Raw genomic sequence first — 25,347 nt, 5'->3', positions numbered from 1 at the left:
TATTCACTTTCCGAATATCACTCGTAACTTCATGGAGCCGAGATCTTCTTGAGAAGCCAACAGTCACATAGATGCTACAGTATTTCCCAATGCTTCATGGAACCCGAAAGTTTATTGTCATATTCACAAGTACCTGCCACTGGTCCCTATCCTGAGCCACATTTATCCAGTCCCTGTAAGATCAATTTTACTATTTTCTTTCCGTCTACGTCTAGGTCTTCCTTGTTAACTCTTTCCTCCTGACTTGTGCATATGCCATGGAATCTCATCTTCCTTGAGTTTATTATTCTAATTAAATCTGGCTAAGAGTGTAAGTTCTGAAGCTCCTCGTTATGTAGTCTTCTCCAACCTCCTATTATGCCACTCCTCTTGGGTGCGGATATTAACTTCAGTACCCTGTTCTCAAAGAGGTGCCGGGGTAACGTAGTCGGTATAGCGACTGGCTACGGGCTGGACGACCGAGGGGTCGGAGTTCGAGTCATAGTAAGGTCAAGAAATTTTTTTTCTTCACGTCGTCCAGACCGACACTGTGGCCCACCCAGCCTCCTAGCCGGTGGGTACTGGTGGTTCTTTCCCCGGGGGTAAATCGGCTGGGGCATAAAGCTGACCACTCACCTCCAACTAGTGCCGAGGTCAAGAAGAAAGTAGTAAAGATAAGCAGCGGCACGCACACAGGGAGCCTACGCAGAATAACAGTGCTGAAAACAAGAAGTAGCCGCTGCAGCGCTACAGATATAGTGCGAGTAACCCTGAGAATTTTAATGTTTAAAAGAATCTTTAAATGAGAACTGAAGATTTTAAAAGTGCCAGTTCATAATAATAAAAATTGACGAGTGTAGGTAACAATGATAATGCACAAAGCAGACAGATATAAGCGAAGTAGATTCTAATAAATCGAAACCTGTTGGTAACGACGAAAAGAACAATTGGGAAGACTCGTGGTTTTAAATTTTAAACTAGATGCAGTGTAACAGCTACGTAAGTGCATACACCTGATGATGGCTGTTTGCGGCCGAAACATGTAGTGTAGAAGGGGGCAAGGCAAAAGAACTACAATAAATTGTTGCACTTGGGACGGTGTTTATGTCATGTAAGAAAATGTGGATCTATACATCCACTCTCCCATACGCCTTCATGACGTATGTGCTTAATTAGTTAAATACAGAGAAAACTTTTCTTTTACTTTACCCTGTTTTCAAAAACCTTCAGTATGCTTTCTTCCTGTGAGGTCAGATGCCAAGTATCACACCTATACAAAACTAAAGGAAAAACTGATTTTTGTACCTTTTAATTTTCGTGATTGTAGACATGAGATGAGAAGGCGTAAGATTTTTAACTGGAGGGCAGTAAACATTACACGAATTTAATTCGCTCTTGAATTCCTCACGAAATAAATGTTGATATGTTCTCGTTCCCAGGCATGCCTTCCACGTTCTTAAAATACGTTCAGTAAGCATGAGCTAATTGTTCTCTGACTACGTACTAGCAGCTACTCCTGGTTGTACATTTTAAGAAAATAATACACTAATTTCTAAGTTTATGAGAAACGCGAAAAGAAAAAATTGTTACATCGTGAGACGGAAGAAGGTTGTTAAGGTTTAGCTTGAGGAAGAAATCCGCCATTTGGAGTCAATTTCGGCGCATGTGACCTATAATTATAACGAATTGTGTGACAAACACGAATAGAACATGGGCCTAATTTGAATTGAAACAGAGCAGAGATTTCTATAGGATTCTGACGATGGTGTATAACACATAGAGATATTTTTTTTCGGACTTTATCCATCGTCCTGGTTTTAAGATAACTAAGAAAAATACGACGTTTCGGAAACTGGATCTGTTTCCGTCCTCAGGTGAGGGAAAACACCTATTCTGTTGGGTCCCTTAGAAAGAGCTAGCCCCCAGCTAGCTCCAGGTCCAATGAATGATTCTAAGGTACCCAACAGAATAGGTATTTTCCCTAATCTGAGGACGGAAACAGATCCTGTTTCCGAAACGTCGTGTTTTTCTTAGTTATCTTAAAACCAGGACGATGGATAAAGTCCTAAAACCCAGTATCTCTAAGAGCAGAGATTGTTTCTGAATCCGCGTTAGTACCACAGAGAAGGCCACGAATACATATAATAAAATCTAATCATTTTCCTTATTTTCTTGTTTTTCGTAGGTTTAGAAATAGTAAATATTAACTTCTCAGACTATAGAACCCGGAAGAGAAGTTGCAAGGAAATAAAGAAGAATAGCCTCATGTTTTCTGTAGAGGGCCATATTAGTAGTTCCAAGGTATTTATTATACTGATAAGATACGGTTGAATCCCTGGCAAATATCGGTCTTAATTAACCATCTTCAAGAGAAATACCAGATATTAAAGGAAAATTTACGGTTGTAAATAAATATACAGCGTGAGGGAGGACTGATGGCGCGTCAGCACCCAAGGCTATATTCCCATGTAAGGAAATGATCTATAAAACTTCCTACATACATAACCCAATATAAAATTAATTATATTCGACAAGAAAGGCAGTAAGTATTATGTCAAAATGTGAATCACTTTATGTAATGTCTAGACCGCCTCTGCGGTCTAGTGGTCAGAGTTCCTGCCTACAAATCCAGAGATACCGGATTCGATTCCGGGCGCTACCAAGCTTTCTGAGAAGTGGTGGGTCCGGAACGGGGTCCACTCAGCCTCATGAGGATAATTGAAGAGCTATTTTAAGGAAATAGCGGCTCCGGTCTAAAAAAAACCGAGATTAATGGCCGTGGGGATCCGTTGTTCTGACCACGCGACACTCTCTATCCTCTAAAGTTGGCATTAACTTCGCCTACAAGCGACGGTCGCTCTGTCGGTATAGTTCACTTGCAGAGTATAGAACACAGAGTTTGTTTTTGTTTATTATGGGTAAGGTTACAGGAATACAATTTTCCATGCAGTGTCACATATGTATTTAAATGTCTGGAGCACACGTTTGAAACCACTTGTGTCACTTGCCATTTTGTCTTTCAGCGTAATTTTTCGAAATGAGCGTATCAATCACAAAGTGTGAGATGCCATTGTAGGCTTCCTGTAGACCTACCACACTTCTCGAAGCAATAATTCTTGTAAGGTTGTTAAACTGACGCCATACTGTTGAGGCTAAGGTAACCCAACCAAACCTATTCACCTGGGATTTATAAGGTGAATGAGTTAGTAAAATTAAGTTAAAATTGTGGATATGATTAGCCACTCGCACGCCACAACATGTAAGGGGAATTGAAATTAGAGCCCCGTGCAGTTTAACCTGGGAACTAGACGGAGACGAGTGGTCAACTTCACACCTCAGCACTTCACATTCAGGGAAAGTGTCCCCGATATTCATTAAATAGGAGGCTGAGTGAAAATCATAATTTGTCTGGACGTTACAGAGAAAAGAAAAATGTCTTCGCCTGCTCGGAAACGAAACCTGATTCCTCAGTCGTCCTGCTCGTATTCTACATACTGTATCGACTGAGCTATATCGGCCCTATACGTCATGTTGTCACGTGATGGAATGTGACTATAGAGAGGGGTTTGGATTGATGACCGGGTTTATTGGACTCTGTGACACAGTTCGTGACTAGATAGTTCACTTCTACACACACACTAGTATCCACAGTCATGTCTTCTCTAGACGTTGCTTAGTAGCCGCTTTCAACGTCGGACATTCCTCTTCCTCTAGGTTCCCGAACTATCGCCCGCTTTGAAGCAAGTCGTCTTCTGGGTTTAGGCGCCGTGTATTCTTCGTTTTGGCCGACGTTTCGGAGGAACGTATCGCCTCCATCTTCAGAGCAGGTTAAAGGCTGAAGATGGAGGCCATACGTTCCTCCGAAACGTCGGACAAAACGAAGAATACACGGCGCCTAAACCCAGAGGACGACTTTCTTCATAGTCATCGCCGTGAAAACATCAAAACTTACATATCCCCCGCTTTATCTACCAGCTTCTAATGGCAACAACTCACAACGACTGAACCTCAGCAATTCTCTAACAGGTCCTGGTTATAACATCTTGGCACGGACCGCTTACGAAACGAAATTTTCTATTATCGCTTTTGTCTCTCGTTGCCGCAGAAACACGCTTGATTGCGGGGCCATTACTTAGCAGTGACTGTTGTATATTTGCTTGTTTGGCAGTCGTTGTCTAGCAACGGGTCTACATGCCAAAATATAATCCTATATAAAATTGTCGTTATGGCTTACCTAATTAAGCATTACGCCATGAAAGCGTATGCGGGAGGGAATTTATAGATCCACATTTTCTTGACTTCAACACTAAATGGATTTGAGTGATCAGGTTCACGCCCGTGCCACACTACCCCCTGGGAAAGAGTCCTGGTACACATTGGATGAAAAGCTGGGTGGGCCCCAAAGCCAGCATGGACGACGTGGTGAAGAGACAATTTGTTACACTACCTGGACTCGAACTCTGACCCCTCGGTCGTCCAGCCCGTAACCAGTCGCTCTACCGCCTACGATATCCCGGCTCATAATGCACTTGTGTATAACCACATATAGGTTCTTTATTTTAGCGGATAATTTAGAGTGACTGAAATCGTAGCGGTGCTGCTCACAGTAGCTTCGCGGTCTAAGACATGAACAGTCTTCGTCGGCTCGAGCACTGGAGTCGTGGGTTCGAAACACATTCCAGTCATGGATGTCTGTGTTCCTTTATTCTTTGTCTGTGTTATCCTGAGTGTGGGTAGTGGCCTTGTGACGGGCTGATCACCCCGTCCAAGGAGTCCTATCATCTGCGTAGAGAAGATTACGATACTTGAGGAGAGGCCAGGGTCCGACAAAAGGACAATCATCATCATCAGTAATCTGTCAGACGACAGGTCCACAGTCTTTTCCAAAACAATTCCTCCACTTAATGCGATCTAGAGCTTTCTCCTTCAAATGACAGTATCGTCTTCTGTCCCCAAGGTCATCCAGCATCTTCTTACGTCTTCTTCCTCGTCTTCTTGTCACTTCTATCCGCCACTCAACTTTCCTTCAATAACTTCTTTTAGAAGGCAGTTTCTGCGTAAAACATGACCAATCCAATTAGCCTTCCGTTTTCTTATTTCGTGTAGGATATTCCTCTGCTCACTGACTCTAATTGGAGAATTTGAAAAAGGAAATGCAGAAGAATGAGGTGTCTGTTCTAGGTGTCAGCGAAGTGCGGTGGAAAGGTCAAGGTGAAAAAAAGGACAGTAGAGCCATCAATAGGTAGGTAGATGGGTAGGTTGGTTGGGGAGCAAGGGTTCGAATCATAGCGGTAAGTTAGCATTCACTGCCATTACTGTCAACCATCTTGTACAGCACCATATAGATTATGAAGCAGTATAAATGTCATTAAATAAATTACAGTGTAGTGTTGATTATGTGCTGAAAGTAAACACGATGAAACTATTGTTGTCTGTTTAAAGTTGATAAAGGAAACGTCTATGTATGCACAGTCTGCCGATAATGCAACAACTTTTTATTTACCATTTAACACTTAGATTAACACTAACATTTAGATGGCCATCTTCAGGTGTACACGTATTAATGATTCCAATTGTTACACTGTTCTGAAGTGCGCTAAAATCGCGTTTTGCAGTTGGACGCATTAAAACACCAGTGATTGAGGCTAGCTCTCTCTAACGGACCCAACTGAATAGGTGTTTTCCTTCACCTGAGGACGGAAACAGATCCAGTTTCCGAAACGTCGTGTTTTTATTTTGTTATCTTAAAAACCAGGACGATGGATAAAGTCCAAAAACCCAACATATCAGTGTGTTATACACCATCGTCAGAATCCTATAGTAACTACTTACACTCTATATATGTCTATCATCATATCATCAGATGATGAAGTAAGCCTTTATGTTATCGTCACAAAATTACTAGATTCTACGTATTTTCATCATATGATTTGAGAAAGATCTTCGTTGTGTAAAAACAACAGAGCGCGCCACAAACACATACAGGGCAACATCATAGAACCCTCTTCTCGAGAACGACAGGGCGGCACACGTTCGGCTCCAGTCAAGAGACATAATAAGAGGGACGACAAGAACCCGCTTGGTTTACGAATTCCAATAGTATTAACAAACCAATTATAAATATTTGAATGCATTGGAACAGCCGCTGTAGTTGTGAAGACTTTAGATTTTAAACAAAATTGCATATTATTAATATTAAATGTATACGTTTTAACTTTCAGCACATATACTGTAATAGTAGCTTCAAACTATTCATGTAAAAGTGTCTCTCTGAAGATGGTCTCTGAAGACCGAAACATATAAGAGCATAAATAATTGAAATAAGAAAAATTATTACCAGCCACACTAGACGGAACTGTTTAGCTTTTCAAGGAAATAAATCATTAAAATCCGAAAGGCCGATATAAACATTTGTACATGGCGAAAAACTCATGTCCTACATGATACGTAGAATACACGTAAAATTAACTTGTCAGCAGTGGGTTTGTGCCTGCAAGAAGTGAAAATTTTGTTCAAATGTTGTGTGTAGACAATCAAAGAAAAAAGAAAATTTGGTGCTCGCTTTCCCACCAGTAAGAAGTAGCCTCAAGACACAGTCTGAGCGGTCTGAGCCGTGGGACAGAAAAATATAGTTATGGGTCATGCGGGAAGAGATGTCAAGGTTTATTGTTAGGACAAAAGCCAGCAGCAACTTTCCTCATTCGACCCTACCCAACCAGACCTTCAAGTGGTACTGTGTGGGGGTTTATCTTGCTGATAAGTGACGTCATAGGGACACGAACTCGGAGACAGTGATGTATGGATGTAACAGAACAAAACGCAACTTAGATGGGAAGTTTGGGTAATCTATTTCGGAACTAATTTTTTTTATTGCTAGTGGGGTGGGACTAAGTCCCTTGTACTGCGGCCACTTCTGGCCTATTGTACCAGCCCCAGATGATAAGTGAGGGTGATTGTGGAGCAATTGGTGGAATGAAGATTGGCAGGGGAAACCGAAGTACTCGGAGAAAAACTGCCCCAGCGCCATTTTGTCCATCACAAATCCCACTTGACCAGACTCGGGATCGAACCGGGGCCGCCGCGGTGGGAAGCCAGCGACTGACCGCTAGAGCTATGGCGCGGCCCTATTTCGGAATTAACTGAATCCTTAGTAAGAAACTGAGGCGCTTCCGCTATTTAATTTTATGATTATGGAAGTGTTTATATTTTCTTCATTAATCATTTGAGAATGTACGTTGTATGAATACTGTTGATTGTATTGGCGTCATCGCATCTCATACAAATAATATATCTCACACAGTAATTGCAAAGAAACAAAGATTTTATTTGGTATATTTTAAATCGTATGTTACAGCTTACTGTTAAAAATATATTTAATGTTATTGACTTAATTTTTTAAACAACAAAGTTAAATTCGCGAAGGGGAACAAATTTGGAAGGAACTTTAAAAGAAACACAAAATATTACAGTCATACATTTAGCGATATATATATATCGCTAAATGTATGACTGTAATATATATATATATGTGTGTGTGTTCTCTCTTTTATTTTGATAATAAATTATCATTTATTTTCATGTCCAAATTATATGTGAACAATTTTATTGTATATCCTTAGAGGTCTGTTATTTTATTAAATAGCGGAGAAAATGATACGTTGTTAGATGCTTTAAAGATGAATATGTCACTGCTTAAGAACTTCAATAAATTTTGATATTTTATCACACATGGAACACTTGATCAACATGAAACACACGCTCTTCGACTGTTATTTAAGAAAAAATGCTGAGGTGCTTTGTGTTTAAAAATCAATGCATTGCCGTCATTGTTATTTGGCTTGGCCAATTTTCCTTAACTTCTGAATAAGCCAGTGGATTGCGGGGGCCAGTTCAGCAACTGGGCACAACGGCATCGGTGCAATATTGCGAGTAAGTTAACCAAGCCGTAAATCCTTGAGAGTCCTTGATCTTCAATGCGCATTTGATATCATCGGCCAGGTTGTTGTCTCTGAGATCTGGAAGTAAAATAATGGATGTCAGTTGTCGTTTGAAAAAATATGATGTCTAAATTAAGTATTGAAGACATTCGATTGAATTTGGCATTAACTTTTAATAAAGTAAATTGGACGAATTTATTTTTAATAAGAGAACGTTCGCTGTTGGTTATAACAGCGTTCCGCTGTCCGCTGCTCATTTTGTGAGGTACACCTTTAGATAATGTTCACGATGTTTCCAGAAGTGAATTTACCTCCTTCTTTACATTACTGGATGTCATTAGTCTATAAGTGATAATTTAGAATTGCTTTTAATATTGTTTTGTCAGTATAATGACAGCCAGTCATCCGAAAACATGGACAGAAACAAGTGCCAGAACGTCTTGTGTGTCAGATCAGCCTCAATGCCAATATGATATGGAAAATTGTCACAAACTTGGAAAATCGCAATATTTACTGCCATATTACACGGGGGCCATTATTCATATTTTTTCTACAGAGTATCCCGAACAAAATTACTAGTAGAAAGATTATTTTTTCTAGTCCTTTATATATCTTGCTTTTTACAGTTATTTTAATGTTATTAAATATTCACGGTTTATAGGAAAGCTTGACCGCCTCTGTGGTGTAGTGGTCAGAGTTCATGGCTACAGATCCTGAGGTTTCCAATTCGATTCCTGGCGCTACCAGTTTTTCTGAGAATTAGTGGATCTGGAACGGGGTTGACTCAGCCTCATTAGGATAATTGAGGGATTATTTCAAGGAAATAGCGGCTCCAGTGTAGAAAACCAAAATTAACGGCCGTGGAGATCCGTTGTGCTGACCACGCGACACCCCCTACCCGTTAAATTTAGCACTAACTTCGCCGACAAGCAGCGGTCGCTCGGTCGGTATAGTTCACTTGCGGAGTATAGACTACAGAGTGTGTTTTTGTTTGTTATGGGAAAGGTTACAGGAATACAATTTTCCATGCAGTGTCACGTATTTAAATGTCTGGAGCACACTCTTGGAACCGCTTGTGTCACTTGCCATTTTGGCTTTGAGCGTAATTTTTCGAAATGAGCGTGTCAATCACAAAGCGTGAGGTACCATTTCCTTTAGGCCTACCTCGCTTCTCTAAGCAATAGATCTTTTTCTTTCTAGAAAGTATTTCCTAAAGAAACGTTTGTCTCTTCTGGTGTTTCACTTAGATAAGTAAAGCATGCGAGAAAGAACAATTCGGTACATTGTACTAAGTTTATGTATATAGAAGAATATAACATTCTACAATGAAACATCATTTAGTGTTGAAGAATTTCACCGACATTTCAGATGAAATTACTATCTCCATCCTTTGCTGAGAAGAAGTCAAGCTAGCAAGACGCGAGGTGCAGTATATTCCTTCCAAACACTAGCAAATTTCTAAAACATAATAGACCACTGTATGTCGCGGTTCAAAGGCCGAGAAGGCCTACTCCTCATACATTCATTGGAAAACTTCTAAGAATTCTGCAGCATCGGATATGTTCTCAATTCCTCCACACGCTTTAATGGCGAGTGATTAATTAAGCAGAGGGAAAACTATATATCTATTTCAGTGGGCCTTCAGGGTTCACCGAAGCGCGAGTAATATTTGAACAAATGTTGCAGTATATTGACAAGGAACTGCTGTACTAGTACGGAGACAGTACAGAGGAGCGTTTTAGATCAGTACGTCTGCACTCACCTGCACAATTAATGTTGCAATCTCCGCCCACGCCGTAATCGCTGCACCAATATAAGTCGCTGATCTGAAAGTAAGAGTCAACGTTACTTTCCGAAGGAAAGAATACTTCTAACATAATATGAGACACAGGCATAGACGAAGTATTGCAGAGATAGCGTGTGAGAATGCGGTTTGTATTAATGTGGTTCAGGATAGACACGAGTAACGTACTCTTGAGAACACGGTAATGAATACTAGAGTTACATAAAAGTCAGGTATTTCATTGTCTGTCGGGACAATTGTTATCCAGTGAAGAAAGATTTTGCACCATAGACGTTTTCTCCAATCACAGTACGTACGTATATTCAGCTTTATGTTGGTAGAGTAACACACTTTTTTTTTCTGTGGCGCTACAGCCCCAGTGGGCCTAGGCCTACCTCCATGAAACTCTCCGTTTCACTTCGGTTTACTAGATCTTACACATAGCGTAGGACTCCTTGGGCGAGTTATCAGCTCGTCGCAAGGCCTCTACCTGTAGACAAACACAGAAAAACGCACACAAACCTCCATGCCCTGAGTGGGATTCGAACCGACGATCTCGGTTTCCGAGCGAGCGAAGACAGTGCATGCCTTAGACCGCTAGGCTACCGTGACTCGCCGAGTAACTCACTTGCTTACCTGGAATATCCCATAGTAATGAGCTCCATTGGAGGTGGGCCCGCCCAAGGCTTCCGTATTCAGACCGCTCTCATGCTGAGCTATACACACCACTGTGAAAGCCAGAAGGAAAGATAAAAGTCAGAATTAATGGGCTCTCCCCACCGCCCCGTATTCTAGAAATTAGAAGACAAAATGTTTCCGGAATTGGATCTGTTTCCGTCCTGAGGTGAGGAAAAGGGGAAGACACCTACCTTGTTGGGTCCCTTATAGAGAGCTAACCTCAATCGAAATACTTGTAATGAAGTCTTCTGTGGCGATTATTCGTGTAAAGATGGAGTTACTATCAAAAGTTTCTGAGTCTTTCCTTGTCTTTTCATCCGGGATAGATGTGATAAGTGCTGAGGCTGCAGACTGTATTTGTACCCCGTGTTCTGTCCCAGAGAGAATCGATAAGTATAGCACACATTCAAAGTAATGAATACGTCTTGATCTGAACAGTTGTAGTTCTCGTAGTGTGGATAAAACGTTTATCGCTCTTAGCCCCTTAATGCCATAAGGGAGTGCCGAGAGCCCCAAGTAAGGAAAATCCCAAGTCGAAGAAGTTCGTCAATATGACGCAAGACGGACGCTACAGTAAACAGAACCTTGTCGAGCCAGGGAGAAGCCAGCCTAGTGGAAGTAGGTCACGTGGGTGGCTAGGTTGTTGAGAAAATCCTCGCATAAGATATCGATGAAGATAAATGCCTAGGTTGGACTCCGAAATATACACAGGCGCATGGAGAATTCAGAGACGGGGCCAAAGTCTGTTCTAGGCGAACTGCAAGATAGTGACGCAGAGAGACAGACTACTTGGAGAGACACATCGGTGGAGAAACTACGACCACAACCCCGCTATCATGGGACGGACCAAGGGCTTACTCGTCTCAGTCAGCTTCTCCATCATACTAAGTAGCATCACCTTTCCAACGAAAGATTGAGTCTTGAATTTCATCTTCGTTTGCGATCCCGGGTGCTTCCACGCCATGCTCTGGCTTTTGGATTCTGGCTCCTAGTGATGAGCCCACAAATGAATTTCAGTCCCTGACACACCTTCCAACCAGAGAAATCGGATCACTATTCTTTGTTAATCATTGGTGCACACTGCTAGCAGAGCGGCCATGTTTACCCTGTCACAGCATGAAGGAAACAGACGCGATAAAGGTAAAACTTCGATCACGTGACCACAGTAGTACCAACTCTAACACTGCATGCGTAGGAGGCAGTGTGACAAACCTAAAGATGTGTTATGGAGAAAGTGCGGATAATTTCTGACTTACCCTCGTATATATATATATATATTCATTAATAAACTTCATTACAAATAACGAGAAACATTTTCAGACGAATGCGGATGTACACAGTGTTAACACAGGACACAAACGCTGTCTTCATAAACCAGTTGCTAACTTCTCATGCGCTGAAACGATACTTAAATACACATTCATTCTACTCTGTTGATTTATACCTATTGTCTAGGCACGAGCATCTATAAAGAGCCTTATGTGTAGTCACTGTGTATTCTTGGTTTCTCTTTTGTGAGAACTCCATTGGGTCTGTACATATGTTTTGTATTTATATGACATATTCCACATCCTACACTCATTTTGACTAACTTTGGATCATGTAATGCAATGCAATATAATGTAATGTAATGTAATCTATCTATAGCCCTTGTGAACTTTGGCCGTTTTTTTTTTCAGTTTTAAACCGTCTCAAGGTCGCTAACTACATACAGAACAACACAAACAGAATAAACACACACAGACATCTATGTCTCGAGTGCGATTCGAAGTCACGATCCCAGTGTTCGAGCGAGCGAAGATAGTTCATGCCTTAGAACGCGTCGAGGCCGCGTCATATCTAAAGAGGTTAGTCGCTGAGTTCCCACCGCTGCGACCCGGGTTCGAGCCCCGTTCTGCTCATGTGAGATTTGTGGTGGACAAGGTGGTACTGGGGCAGGTTCTCTCCGAGTACTTCGGCTTACATTGCCAATCTTCATTCCACCATTTTCTCCACAGTCATCGTCATCGTCTATCATCTTGTACTTTTAAAATGGTAAAGTAGTGGCCGCAATACCAAGTGAACTGTCTCATCCCACTAATAATTAATTATACTACTACTACTACTACAAATAATAATAATAATAATAATAATAATAATAAATAATAGACCGCGTGGCCAATGTGGTCGCTGGGATTAATATGTAAATAGTTTAAAATAATAATCATGATGTATAGAGCAAACTGCAAGGAGAGATCAAGGTAGGGCTATGTGGTGACAGCGATTAATATGAATTTGTTACATTCTCTTCTTAGTCCTCGAACCCAGATCTTTGAAAGAATCCTCAGTCCAAACTGTCCCTTTCCGGAAGTCAAACGATTGCTGGGAAAGGAGGAGGAGGCCATATTTTGGGTGTGAAATCTCTTTGTTTTGTTCCGGCACCACACACCATATAAATTCGCCATTTCTTACATGTGTCTGTTCGTTAGGCCATCTTGAGGCATTTGACTTGTTTACCTACGCCTGTATTTGTCTGCTAGTATTCCTACATTGCGCAGTGTGTACATATTGGAATAGTGTTTTTTGGTAATATGCAATGCCGTTATATATAAAAAGTTGTATTCACTTTTAAATAAAATATTAGTAGTTAACATATTAAATCGTTAAAATTCACTTACTCATTCATGGAACTGAGCCGTTCTTGAGAAGCTGCGAGTTGCGAAGCTACTCAAGATCTTTCCAGCATTTTATGGAACCTGAAGGTTCATTTCCGTGTTCACAAGAGCTTTTCCGCCGTCCCTATCCTGAGTCAGATCAATCGAATTTATACCATCCCATCTTATCTCTCTGAGATCCATTTTAGCAGTAGCCACCCACCTACGCCTTGGTCAACTCTTCCCAGTGGTCTCCTTCCTTCCGGCTTTCCCACCAATATCCTATATGCATTTCTTCTCTTCCCTATTCGTGCTACATGCCCTGCCCACCGCAGCATCTAACTTCNATTTTATTCTGTTATCGCAATAAGATATATGGATACACCATATATTCGTCTCTTTTATAACATGTTTCGACTCATTGAGTCATCATCAGGTATTTGACTTGTTTACATGCACCTATATTGGTCTGCGAGTCTTCCTACTTTGGCAAGTGTTTACAAATTCGAATACTGATTTTTAGTAATAGATAATATATTTATATATATATATATAAATATATTATCTATTACTAAAAATCAGTATTCGAATTTGTAAACACTTGCCAAAGTAGGAAGACTCGCAGACCAATATAGGTGCATGTAAACAAGTCAAATACCTGATGATGACTCAATGAGTCGAAACATGTTATAAAAGAGACGAATATATGGTGTATCCATATATCTTATTGCGATAACAGAATAAAATAGGGGGAGTAATATTTATAGACAGTGAGATAAGAGAGGTCTCTCAGCTACCAGAGCGGTGGTAGGTAGGGTGTGTACGTGCCTGCAGTAAACTCATACAGCTACCTAAATACCCGCAGTGGGCGCCATCCTCATAGAGGCACGACCGCGGTAGAAAATTAATCTTCATCTGTGAAGACAACGAAGAGTATATTCGCATTAAACTTACTTACACCTTACGGTGTCGAGGTTTGTTTTTCCCCCGTTCTAGTCATTTTACAGACGATAGGACTTCTTGGACGAGTGATCAGCTCGTCGCAAGGCCTATATCTAAACACAGATTAACACAACCACAGAATAAATACATACACATACGAAACATTTATGCATTGTGTGGGGTTCGAACCCACTATCCCGGCTTCCGTACGAGCGAAGAATGCACATGCCTTAGACCGCTTGGCTACCGTAACTGATATCCGAATTAAAACGCTCATCAAAGAAAGAAGGAAAGAGACACAATTTTTGATATCGGTTTACTTAACGAATTTCGCTGCAGAAGACGTATTTTTGTCGGCAAGCAATGTAGTATGTTTCTACCATCTGTATTTCGTAACATATATAAATTGAAGAGAAACAGTTATGATTATCTTGACTCTAAACTCGACATTTAAATGTTTCCGGTGTATTTTAATATTTCTTGGAGTGCTTTGAGTGAAAGCAAAATATTAAGGACATCACACCTAGAAGCATATCTACATACCCTTGAAATAAATCTCTTAATCGCCCTTAGCTGATTAACTCACAGGTTGCTAAATCGTTTTTTGCAATGTTGTGGTTAATCAGCTCCTGCAGGAGTTGACACTTAGTGAGGATCTTGGCGACGGACATATGAGCCGTCACAAGAAATAGGATCAGGCAAACACTGACTGCTCTCATTGTGGCGTTGACCTGTAACAGAATAACTGGACGAAAATTGTCAATGAACTGCCCTGAAAATTAGATTGTCTGTATAAAAAATTCAGTATGTATTCAGTATGTACATTAGTTAAGAATGCATTGTTTTGAAAAGTTCACATTTCTTATTTGATTGATAGAAGACCATTTCGGAAAAATATGGTAGAGTAGTTGACAATATTAAAATGAATCTTTGAGAACTAGGTTGTGCCGGTGTTGACTGGATTCTACTCAGGGATCAGTGACGGGCTGTTGTGAACAAGGTAATGAAATTTCGGTTCTATATGTGGCGGGGAATTTCATGACTGAGCGACTACCAGCTTTTCAAGAATCACTCTCCTCCATGGAATTGGTAATTTTATCTAGTATAGAAGAATTTCTGTTCGAAGAGTCATGGCAGCATTTACACAGTTCTCGCCTGTGTTAAGAATGGTAGTGAATATATTGAAACAATTCATTAATTAATTTGTACTGAATGTGAAATTGAAAGTGCAAATACGTTTAGAAAAATATGCTGACAATGGTTCTAGTGTAATGCTTGCTACAATTCAGTTCAGAACCTTTTATCTTCTCATCTGCTGTCTAAAAACCTAAAAATTATAATATACAGATTAGAATGTTTCCTCTGGTTCTGTATGGGTGTGAAACTTGGTCTCTGGCATTAATGGAGGACCATAGACTGAGGATGTTTGAGAAGAGGGTGTTGAGGAGAATATTTTGGCCGAAGAGAGATGAAGTGAGAGGAGGTTGGAGAAAACTGCATAATAAAGAGCTTCATACTCGTAACTTGTACGCTTCTTCAAATATAATTAGAATGATGAAGTCAAGGAGTGTGAGGTGGGCAATACATGTAGCACGAATGGGAAAGAGGAGAAATGCATATATATCCTATATGCGGGAAAGCCGGAAGAAAAGAGACCACTGGGAAAACCAAGGCGTAGATGGGTGGACAATGTTAAAATGTATCTCAGAGATATATGTTTGGATAATATGGATTGAATTGATCTGGCTGAGGTTAGGGACCTTTGGATGGCTCTTGTGAACACGGTAATGAACCATCGTGTCCCATAAAAACTAGGAAGTTCTTTAGTGGCTGTACAAATGGCAGCTTCTCAAGAGTGGCTCAGCTCCATGAGTGACTGAATGGTGACTGATGTTAGCAGCGCCGGATGATATAGAAGTTGCTGTATCTTAGAAATGTAAGTCTGACTTGCTTTAGATTTGGGGTTGTCCTTCCAACAATTTCGAATATTTAACTTATGTATTGAATATTGTAACGTAACATTTCAGAGCAAACACATTAGAACAAATGAATATATGAGACAACTTACCTGTGAACCTGGCAGTGTTTCGAAGAGAAATATCTTGGTCCCTTTAGGCTTCAGGTATTTATAGCGCGGTTCAGATTCTGTTACGTTTATGTCAAAACCTCTACTCAGCTTTCCTTGACGACAGATATGTCAGTTTTAAAACAGTATCCCATTTGTTCTTATATATGAACAATATCGCATGCCCCTCTTTTCATCAAGTACGTAAACATCATTGGTTCTAATTTGTAGGATAAATATATCAATAAGCAAATACGTAACTGAGTAAGTAGATAACCATAATTTACTGTGTATAAAAATACCCTAATTGATTCAGTTGTCACACCAGACAAAGCCACGTTTATTCCATTAGAGAGATCGTTGCCAAAATACTTAGAGTAAATAATTTGCATGAATATCCAGCTGCGCCAGGATGGATAGAGTTTGGTGTAATAATTATAATTTAATGACAACACCTGTCAGCCGCAGGTAGTGTCTTTAAAATGAAAATCCCTCTTTTCGGCATACATGTTGTGACATGTATTGTTAGCGTTCCGCTTTCTTTGTCTGTACTTATGTGCCGGCTTCGGTAGACCACTTGACTCCTATCAGGATCGTGTTATGGTAATAACTGAGGCAACCGGAAACTGCACACTAGAAGCTAGACCACTGTTCGAAATCAACAACACAATGTGCACTGTCCATAAAATGTTTATTTATTCAGAAAGGAAATATTATAACTTCATTTTCAAGCATGGGGTAATATGGTCATTATTATTATTATTATTATTATTATCATCATCATCATCATCATCATTATCATTATCCTTATTAATTTCTTTGTTGTTATTATTATTTTTATTGTATGCTGCTCTATTTTAAACTCAAATTCTCACATTGTGGCTTTGTCTGTGTATGTTTGCTTCTGTATCTTATTCATGCTAACTGTTTAATTAATATAGACTATCATTTTTGTACTTTGTTTTCTAATTATTTTCGTGTATTTCTCTATTCGTGCTAGCTTTGTAATTGGCCCATGTTCTGTTAAGTCTGAACGTAAATAAACATGAATTGAATGAATTATTATTATTATTTGTTTGTTTGTTTACTTTTCTGCATTATTGTGTTTTCCCCAGTGCTTGCCTGTAATTTGTCTTTAACTTTAAGTTGTGTTTGTCCATAATGTAATTACTTGTATCTACACTGTGCTCTGTCTGTGATTGGCCTTGCAGAGGTTAACTTGGCACAAGAAAATGAATAGAATTACTATTATCTTCTTCTTCTTCATCATCATCATCATCAAATTTTAACTATCCAAATTGAAAGACTGATGGATTTAGAGAAATATGAGGAGTGCAGACCAATGACGTCTCTCTCCGATCAATTCAAAACGCAATGTTTTCGAAGACTCGCATCTTGCGGGAGCATCGCTTCATTCCCCAAGAAGGATTTGAATCGACGACCTCTCTCCCAGACAAGAAGTCTTTTCCTATTGGCTGATTTTAACTAGCCAAATTCATCGTGCAATCAACGCAAGCCAATGGCATGAAGACCCTTGAGAACTAAAACCGTTCCCAAGGTATAGAACTCGGAACCCCACATGTGACAGCGGTTATTTTCTGTAGTTTGGGGTCCAGCTTCACACTTCCGAAGAAACTTTATGGCATTTACATGTCAACAAATCAAAATTCACATCTTCGGAAAACTACAGACTTGCTTCCAATATTCTCACTGTGTTATTTGTGGTTTACTTCATTCCCTCCGTGCAATCACCGGACTGCTTCAACAACAAGGACGAAAACGTTTCCTTCCATATCCCTTCCAATTCATTTCTCACTAAAGTTGACCTACCTTTCGACGCTATATATGTGTCTAAATATCTCTGATGATCTCTCGTCAACGGATGATGATGTAAGCCTTTACGTTATCGTCACAAAATTAGTAGATTCTATATTCGTCATATGATTTGAGAAAAGATCATACCAAAGATTACGCTCGGCATGTACTGTCTTCGCTCACTTGGAAACCGGGATCGTGGGTTCGAATCCCACTCAGGGCATGGATGTTTATTTTGTGTGTGTGCGTTTTTCTGTGTTTGTGTACAGGTAGATAACTTGCGACGAGCTGATCGCCCGCCCAAGGAGTCCTACCGAATACGTAAGATCTAGAAAAACCGAAGTGAACGGAAAAGTTCATGGGGCAGGCATAGGCCCACTGGGGCTGTAGTGCCAAGGAAAAAGAAGTTTACGCTTATAAGACATGACTCCTTTTTTGCAAGATTGACTATGGAAGCTATGACGTACTCTGAAAAATATTTTGGACGAAGTTAAGATCTAAGATGCAGACAAAATTGATAAAGAAACCCTAAACAAAGAGGTAAATAAGTCATTGAAATCTGAAATGTCGATATAAACATTTGTACATGACGAATAACTCATGTCCTACGTGATATGTGTAATACAGATAACTCGTCAGCAGTGGGTTTCTGCCTGCAAGAAGTGAAAATTTTGTCCAAATGCGGTGTGTAGGCTCTCAAAGAAAAAAGAAAATTAGGTACTCGCTTTGCCACCAGTAAGAAGTAGCCTCAAGACACAGTCTGAGCTGTTGGACAGAAAAATATTATTACTTATCCTACGGGAAACGAAATCAAGGTTGATTGTTACGACGAAGGCCAGCAGCAACTTTCCTCATTTCACCCTACCCAACCCGAACGTATGCTCCGTGGGGGTTTATCTTGCTGATAAGTGACGTCATAGGGACACGAAATAAGAGACATTGATGTATGGATGTATCAAAACAAAACTCAAATTAAATGGGAAGTTATGGCAATTTATTTCGGAACTACTGAACCTTAGAAAGAAACTGAGGCACTTCCCCTGTTTAACGATATCATTATGGAAAAGTTTATATTTTTTTCATTAGTCATATGAGAACGCTCGTTGCATGAGTACTGTTGCTTGTACTGGTGTTATCGCATCTCATACAAATAATATATCTTACACAGTAATTGCAAAGAAACAAAACTTTATTTGGTATATTTTAAATCGTATGTTACAGCTTATTGTTAAAAATAAATTTAATGTTATTGACTTAATTTTTTAAACAACAAACTTAAATTCGCGAAGGGGAACAAATTTGGAGGAACTTTAAAAGAAACACAAAATATTAGTCATACATTCAGTGATATATATATATATATAACGTGTTTCTCTCTTTTATTTTGATAATAAAATATCATTTATTTTCATGACCAAATTATATATGAATAATTTCATTGTAGTTCGTTAGAGTTCTGTTATTTGATTAAACATTGGGACAAATGAGAGGCTGTTAGAAGATTTAAAGATTAACATGTACCTGTTTAAGAACTTCTATGAAGTTTGAGAGTATGACACAAATGAGACACTTGGTCAACATGAAACACATTTTATTCACAGTTATTTAAGAATAAATGCTGAGGTGGTTTGTGTATAAAGGTCGATGCATTCAGGTCAATTTCCATTGTTGTTTGGCTTGATTTGTTTTCCTTAACTTCTGAATAAGTCAGTGGATTGCGGGGGCCAGTTCAGCAACTGGGCAAAGAAGCCTTGGTGCAGTATTTCAAGTAACTGGCCCAAGCCCTAAATCCTTGGGCCTCCTTGATTTTTAATGCGCATTTGATATCATCGGCCAGGTTGTTGTCTCTGAGATCTGGAAGTAAAATGATGGATGTCAGTATTAGTTTGAATAAATATGATATCTAATTTAACTATTGAAGTCATTGGATTGAATTTGGCATTTAACTTCTAATAAAGTAATTTTTTTTCCTTGGCACTACAGCCCCAGTGGCCCTAGGCCTACCTCCATGAACTCCACTTCGGTTTTTCTAGATCTTACACATACAGTAGGACTCCTTGGGCGAGTGATCAGCTCGTCGCAAGGCCTCTACCTGTAGACAAACACAGAAAAACGCACACAAACATCCATGCCCTGAGTGGGATTCGAACCCACGATCCCGGCTTCTGAGCGAGCGAATACAGTGCATGCCTTAGACCGCTCGACTACCGTGACCGGCAATAAAGTAAACTGGACAATTTTATTTTTAATAAGAGAACGTACGCTGTAGGTTATACCAGCGTTCCCCTGGGCCCTGCTCATTTTGTGAGGTACACTTTTAGATACTATTCACGAAGTTTCCAGAAGTGAACCTACCTCCTCCTTCTTTAGATTACTGGATGTCATTAGTCTACAAGTGATAGTTTAGAATTGTTTTTAATATTGTTTTGTCAGTATAATGACAGCCAGACATCCGAAAACATGGACAGAAACAAGTCCTAGAAGTAAGTTTTGAGGTTTTCACGGCGATGACTATGAAGAAAGTCGTCTTCTGGGTTTAGGCGCCGTGTATTCTTCGTTTTGGCCGACGTTTCGGAGGAACATATCGCCTCCATCTTCAGAGCAGTTGAATGGCTCGGAATGCAGAGAGCAGTAGCTGTACTGTACTGTAGCAGTAGCTACAGCTACTGCTCTCTGCATTCCAAAGATTCAACTGCTCTGAAGATGGAGGCGATACGTTCCCCCTAAACGTCGGGCAAAACGAAGAATACACGGCGCCTAAACCCAGAAGACGACTTTCTTCAAAGTCCTAGAAGGTCTTGTGTGTCAGATCAGCCTCAATTCCCATATTATATTAGCACAATGAATGGACCATTGTCACAAACTTAGAAAATCGCAACATTGACTGCCATATTACACGGGGCCCACTATGCATATTGTTTTATACTGGGTACCTTGAACGAAGTTTGTGGTAGAAAGATTATTTCTTTCTAGCCGTCTATAAATTTTGCTTTTTACAGTTATTTTAAATGTTATTAAATATTTACGATTTATAGGAAATATTTGACGGCCTCTGTAGTGTAGTGGTCAGCGTTCCTAGCTACAGATCCTGAGGTTCCCTCTTCGAATCCCGGCGTTATCAGATTGTCTTCGAAGTAGTAGGTCTGGAACGGAATTCACTCAACCTCATGAGGATTACTGAGGAGCTATTTCAATGAGATAGCGGCTCCGGTGTAGCAAACCTAACTTAACGGCCGAGGGGATCCGTTGTTTTGTTTTTTTATGGGAAAGATCACAGAATATTCTTTTCGATGCAGTGTTACATTTTAAATGTCTGGAGCACACGTTTGAAACCACTTGTGTCACTTGCCATTTTGGCTTTCATCGTAATTTTTCGAAATGAGCGTGTCAATCACAAAGCGTGAGATACAATTTCCTGTAGACCTACCGCGCTTCTCAAGCAATAGTTCTTTTTCATTCTGGAAAGTGTTTCCTAAAGAATCGTTTGTCTCGTCTGGTATTTCACTTAGATAAGTAAAGCGTACGAGAAAGAATAATTCGGTACATTGTACTAAGGTTTTGTACATAGAAGAATGCAACATTCAAGGATGTTACTCCGTTTAGGTTTGTAGAAGTTTACCGAACTTTCAGATGAAATTTGTGCCTCCGTCCAGTGCTGTCGAGTAGAAGTCAAGCTAGCAAGACGAGAGCTGCAGTATATTCCCTCCAAACAGTGGCAAATTTCTAAGAAATCTGCGGCATCGATAACTATGTATCTATTTCCGTGGGCTTCCAGTGTTGACTGAACGCGCGAGTAATATTTGAACAAATGTTGCAGTATATTGACAAGGAACTGCTGTACTAATACCGATAGAGTACAGAGGAGCTTTTTAGATCAGTACATCTGCACTTACCTGCACAATTAATGTTGCAACCCCCGCCTACGCCGTTTTCTCTGCACCAATATCTGTCGCTGATCTAAAAGTAAGAATCAACGTTACCTTCAGAAGAAAAGAAAACTTCTAACATAATATGAGACATAGGCATAGACAAGTATTACAGATGTAAGATTTGAGGGTTTCACAAGGGTGACTATGAAGAAAGTAGTCTTCTGGGATTTGGCACTATGTATATGTGGTGTTAACCGACGTTTCGGACGCTGCTTTTACCGGTTCTCACGGTCTATTCGCTTGCGGATTTCTGATAATTTCCTTCTACCCTGAAGATGGAGGCGATACGTTCCTCCGAAACGTCGGTTAACACCACATATACACGGTGCCAAATCCCAGAAGACTGCTTTCTTCAAGTATTACAGAGATAGCGTGTGAGATGCGGATTGGATTAATGTGGCTCAAGATAGACACGAGTAACGGACTCTTCTGAACACGGTAATGAATATTAGAGTTACATAAAAGCCAGGTATTTCATTGTCTCTCGGGACAATTGTTAGCCAGCGAAGAAAGATTTTGCTCTCTAGACGTTTTCTCCAATCACAGTATTTGTATATATACAGCTTTACATTGGTAGAGTAACACATTTGCTCACCTGGAATATCCCATAGTAATGAGCTCCATTGGAGGTTGGCCCGCCCAAGGCTTCCGTATGCAGACCGCTCTCATGCTGAGCTATACACACCACTGTGAAAGCCAGAGGGAAAAATAAAAGTCAGAATTACTGGGCTCTACCCACCGCCCGGTATTCTAGAACCTAGAAGACACAACTTTTCCGGAATTGGATATGTTTCCGTCCTGAGGTGAGAGAAAGGGGAAGACACTCTCTTGGGTACCTTTGAAATTGCTGACCTCCGTGACTGGTGGGGGAGGTGGAGACACCTACTCTGTTGGGTCCCTTAGAACTAGCTAACCTCAGTCACTGTGGGGAGACACGTACTCTGTTTGGTCCCTTTGAAATAGCTAACCTCAATCACCGTGTGGAGACACCTACTCTGTTGGGTCCCTTAGAGATAGCTAACCTCAGTCATCGTGTGGAGACACCTACTCTGTTGGGTCCCTTTTAGAGAGCTAACCTCAATCGAAATATTTGTAATGAAGTCTTCAGGGGCGATGATTCGTGTAAAGATGGAGTTACTATCAAAAGTTTCTGAGTGTTTTCTTGTATCTTTCATCCGGGATAGGTGTGACGAGTGATGCGGTTGCAGACTGTATTTGTACCCCGTGTTCTGTCCCAGAGAGAATCGATAAGTATAGCACACATTCAAAGTAATGAATACGTCTTGATCTGAACAGTTGTAGTTTTCGTAGTGTGGATAAAAAGGTTTGTCGCTCCTAACCCCTTAATGGCATAAGGGAGTGCCGAGAGCCCCAAGTAAGTAAAATCCCAAGTCGAAGAAGTTCGTCAATATGACGCAAGACGGACGCTACAGTAAACAGAACCGTGTCGAACTAGGGAGAAGCCAGCCTAGTGGAAGTAGGTCACGTGGGTTTCTAGGTTGTTGAGAAAATGCTCACATAAGATATCGCTGAAGATAAATGCCTAGGTTGGACTCCGAAATATACACAGGCGCATGGAGAATTCAGAGACGGGGCCAAAGTCTGTTCTAGCCGAACTGCAAGATAGTGACGCAGAGAGATATACTAGTTGGATAGACACATCAGTGTAGAGACTACAACCACAACCCGGCTATCATCATGGGACGGACCAAGGACTTACTGGTCTGTCAGCTTCTCCATCAAACGAAGTAAATGAATTTCCGCAGTATAGCCAATAACAGGGTGCGATGTATGTAGGAATTCCAACCTAGGCCGAACAGATGAGAACAGGAGGCCTATAACTGCATTGAGGACTAAGAGTTCTATCTGTCTATGAAAAACCACCAGACTACCAGCGCATGTACCGTATAAGGCTGTAATTCCGACTGAATATAGAAAAGCACTACAGCATATGGCAAGATGACCTCGATGCGTTCGAGAAGTACTGGCTACACAAACACATACTTGGAAAGATTGAAGAGGGACGAATTATACTCAACAAGCAGATCTAATACTACTGTATACATCAACAGCACGTAAAATTCAATAAACAATTAAATGTATGTTAATTTATGTTAATCACCTCCATTTTCATGTTGTGCTGTAAGAATTATTGTCATTATTAACTATATATTGTTAAATAAATAAATAAAAATCTAATAAAAAATCTGTCTGTCTGTCTGTGTATGGCCCTTGTGATCTTTTGCAACGTTTTCAGTTTTAACCCGTCGCAAGGCCGCTAACTACATACAGAACAACAAACGGAATAAACACCCAGAGACATTCATGTTTAGAGTTGGATTCAAACTACTCGATCCCAGTGTTCGAGGGTGCGAAAATGGTCCATGCCTTAGAACACGTTGAGGCCGTACCATATCTCAGGCAGTTAGTCGCTGTATTCCCCCCACTGCGGCACGGGTTCGAGCTCTATTCTGGCCATGTAGGATTTATAGTGCACAAAGTGCTACTGGGGAAGGTTTTCTCCGAGTACTTCGATTTCCCATACCAATCTTATTTCCACCAATTGGTCCACAGTCACCGTTATCTATCATTTGCGGCTGGTACAATGAGAAAGTAGAGACCGCAGTACAAAGTGGACTCAGTCTTACCCCAATAATAATAATTATAGAGGAGGAGCCCATAATATGGTGTGAAATGTCTTTGTTTTTTTCAGGCACCACACATCATATAAATCCGTCATTTCTTACATGTTTCTCTTCGTTAGGATATCTTGAGGCATTTGACTTGTTTACCTACGCCTGTATTTGTCTGTTAGTATTCCTATATTGCGCAGTGTGTCCATATTGGAATAGTGTTTTTTAGTAATATGCAGTGACGTTATATATAAAGAGCTGTATCCACTTTTAAATTAAATATTAGTAGTTAAAATATTAAATCGTTAAAATTCACTTACTCATTCATGGAACTGAGCCCTTCATGAAAAGCTGCCAGTTGTGCAGCTACTCAAGAACTTCCAAGCATTTTATGGAACTTGAAGATTCATTACCATGTTCACAAGAGCTCTCCCGCCGTCCCTATCCTGAGTCAGATGAATCGAATATATACCATCCCATCTTATCTCTCTGATATCCATTTTAGCACTAGCGACCCACCTACGCCTTGGTCAACTCTTCCCAGTTGTCTCCTTCCTTCCGGCTTTCCCACCAATATCCTATGTACATTTCTTCTCTTCCCTATTCGTGCTAAATGCCTTGCCCACCGCGTCCTCCTTGACTTGATCATTCTACTTATACTCGGAGAAGCCTACAAGTTATGATTTAAAAATTAAAAATAAAAAATAAAAATTAAATTTTCATAAAAATGTACTGTTTTATAGTTTCATTTGGTTGTAGTGGCTGCATGTAGCACTTCTGCTTGTGTATTTCTTTCGTGTTCTTCCTTTGTGTGTCGAAAACGTGTTGTATCCTGTATGTGGTCGTTGTGAAACTGAAGTTGAATGTACATATATATATATATATATATACTACAGCCCCAGTGGGCCTAGGCCTACCTCCATGAACTCCGTTCACTTCGGTTTTCCTACATC

General features: G+C 40.3%; 2 protein-coding genes across 3 annotated transcripts in view; both read right to left on the bottom strand.

Annotated features, from left to right (window-relative positions):
• Positions 1-7,568: 7,568 nt before the first annotated feature.
• Positions 7,569-16,163, bottom strand: LOC111864789 (lysozyme c-1-like). 2 transcript variants are annotated; one of them, XM_023852297.2, is made up of 5 exons: positions 16,021-16,163; positions 14,539-14,697; positions 10,336-10,427; positions 9,679-9,742; positions 7,569-7,994 (listed from the first exon to the last, which is right to left on the bottom strand). In XM_023852297.2, exons 2-5 carry the CDS (start codon positions 14,669-14,671, stop codon positions 7,870-7,872), a joined length of 414 nt encoding a protein of 137 aa, XP_023708065.1. In that variant the 5' UTR covers positions 14,672-14,697; positions 16,021-16,163; the 3' UTR covers positions 7,569-7,869. The 2 variants fall into 2 exon arrangements, with proteins under 2 accessions (XP_023708065.1, XP_023708066.1); XM_023852298.2 differs by having other exon boundaries at positions 14,539-14,683.
• Positions 16,164-19,406: 3,243 nt separating this feature from the next.
• Positions 19,407-25,347, bottom strand: part of LOC111864794 (lysozyme C-like) — a 48,243-nt gene continuing 42,302 nt past the window's right edge. The window contains exons 3-5 of the mRNA XM_023852306.2: positions 22,357-22,448; positions 21,726-21,789; positions 19,407-19,686 (exon numbers count right to left, since the gene is read on the bottom strand). Coding sequence (XP_023708074.1) covers positions 19,562-19,686; positions 21,726-21,789; positions 22,357-22,448 — 281 coding nt within the window. The 3' untranslated portion in view covers positions 19,407-19,561. The remainder of the gene's footprint in view (positions 19,687-21,725; positions 21,790-22,356; positions 22,449-25,347) is intronic.

The sequence above is a fragment of the Cryptotermes secundus genome, unplaced genomic scaffold, assembly GCF_002891405.2.
Source record: "Cryptotermes secundus unplaced genomic scaffold, Csec_1.0 scaffold1278, whole genome shotgun sequence".
Classification (NCBI taxonomy): domain Eukaryota; kingdom Metazoa; phylum Arthropoda; class Insecta; order Blattodea; family Kalotermitidae; genus Cryptotermes; species Cryptotermes secundus.
Note: the sequence above shows the minus strand (reverse complement) of the source record. Positions and strands in the feature narration are given on the sequence as shown.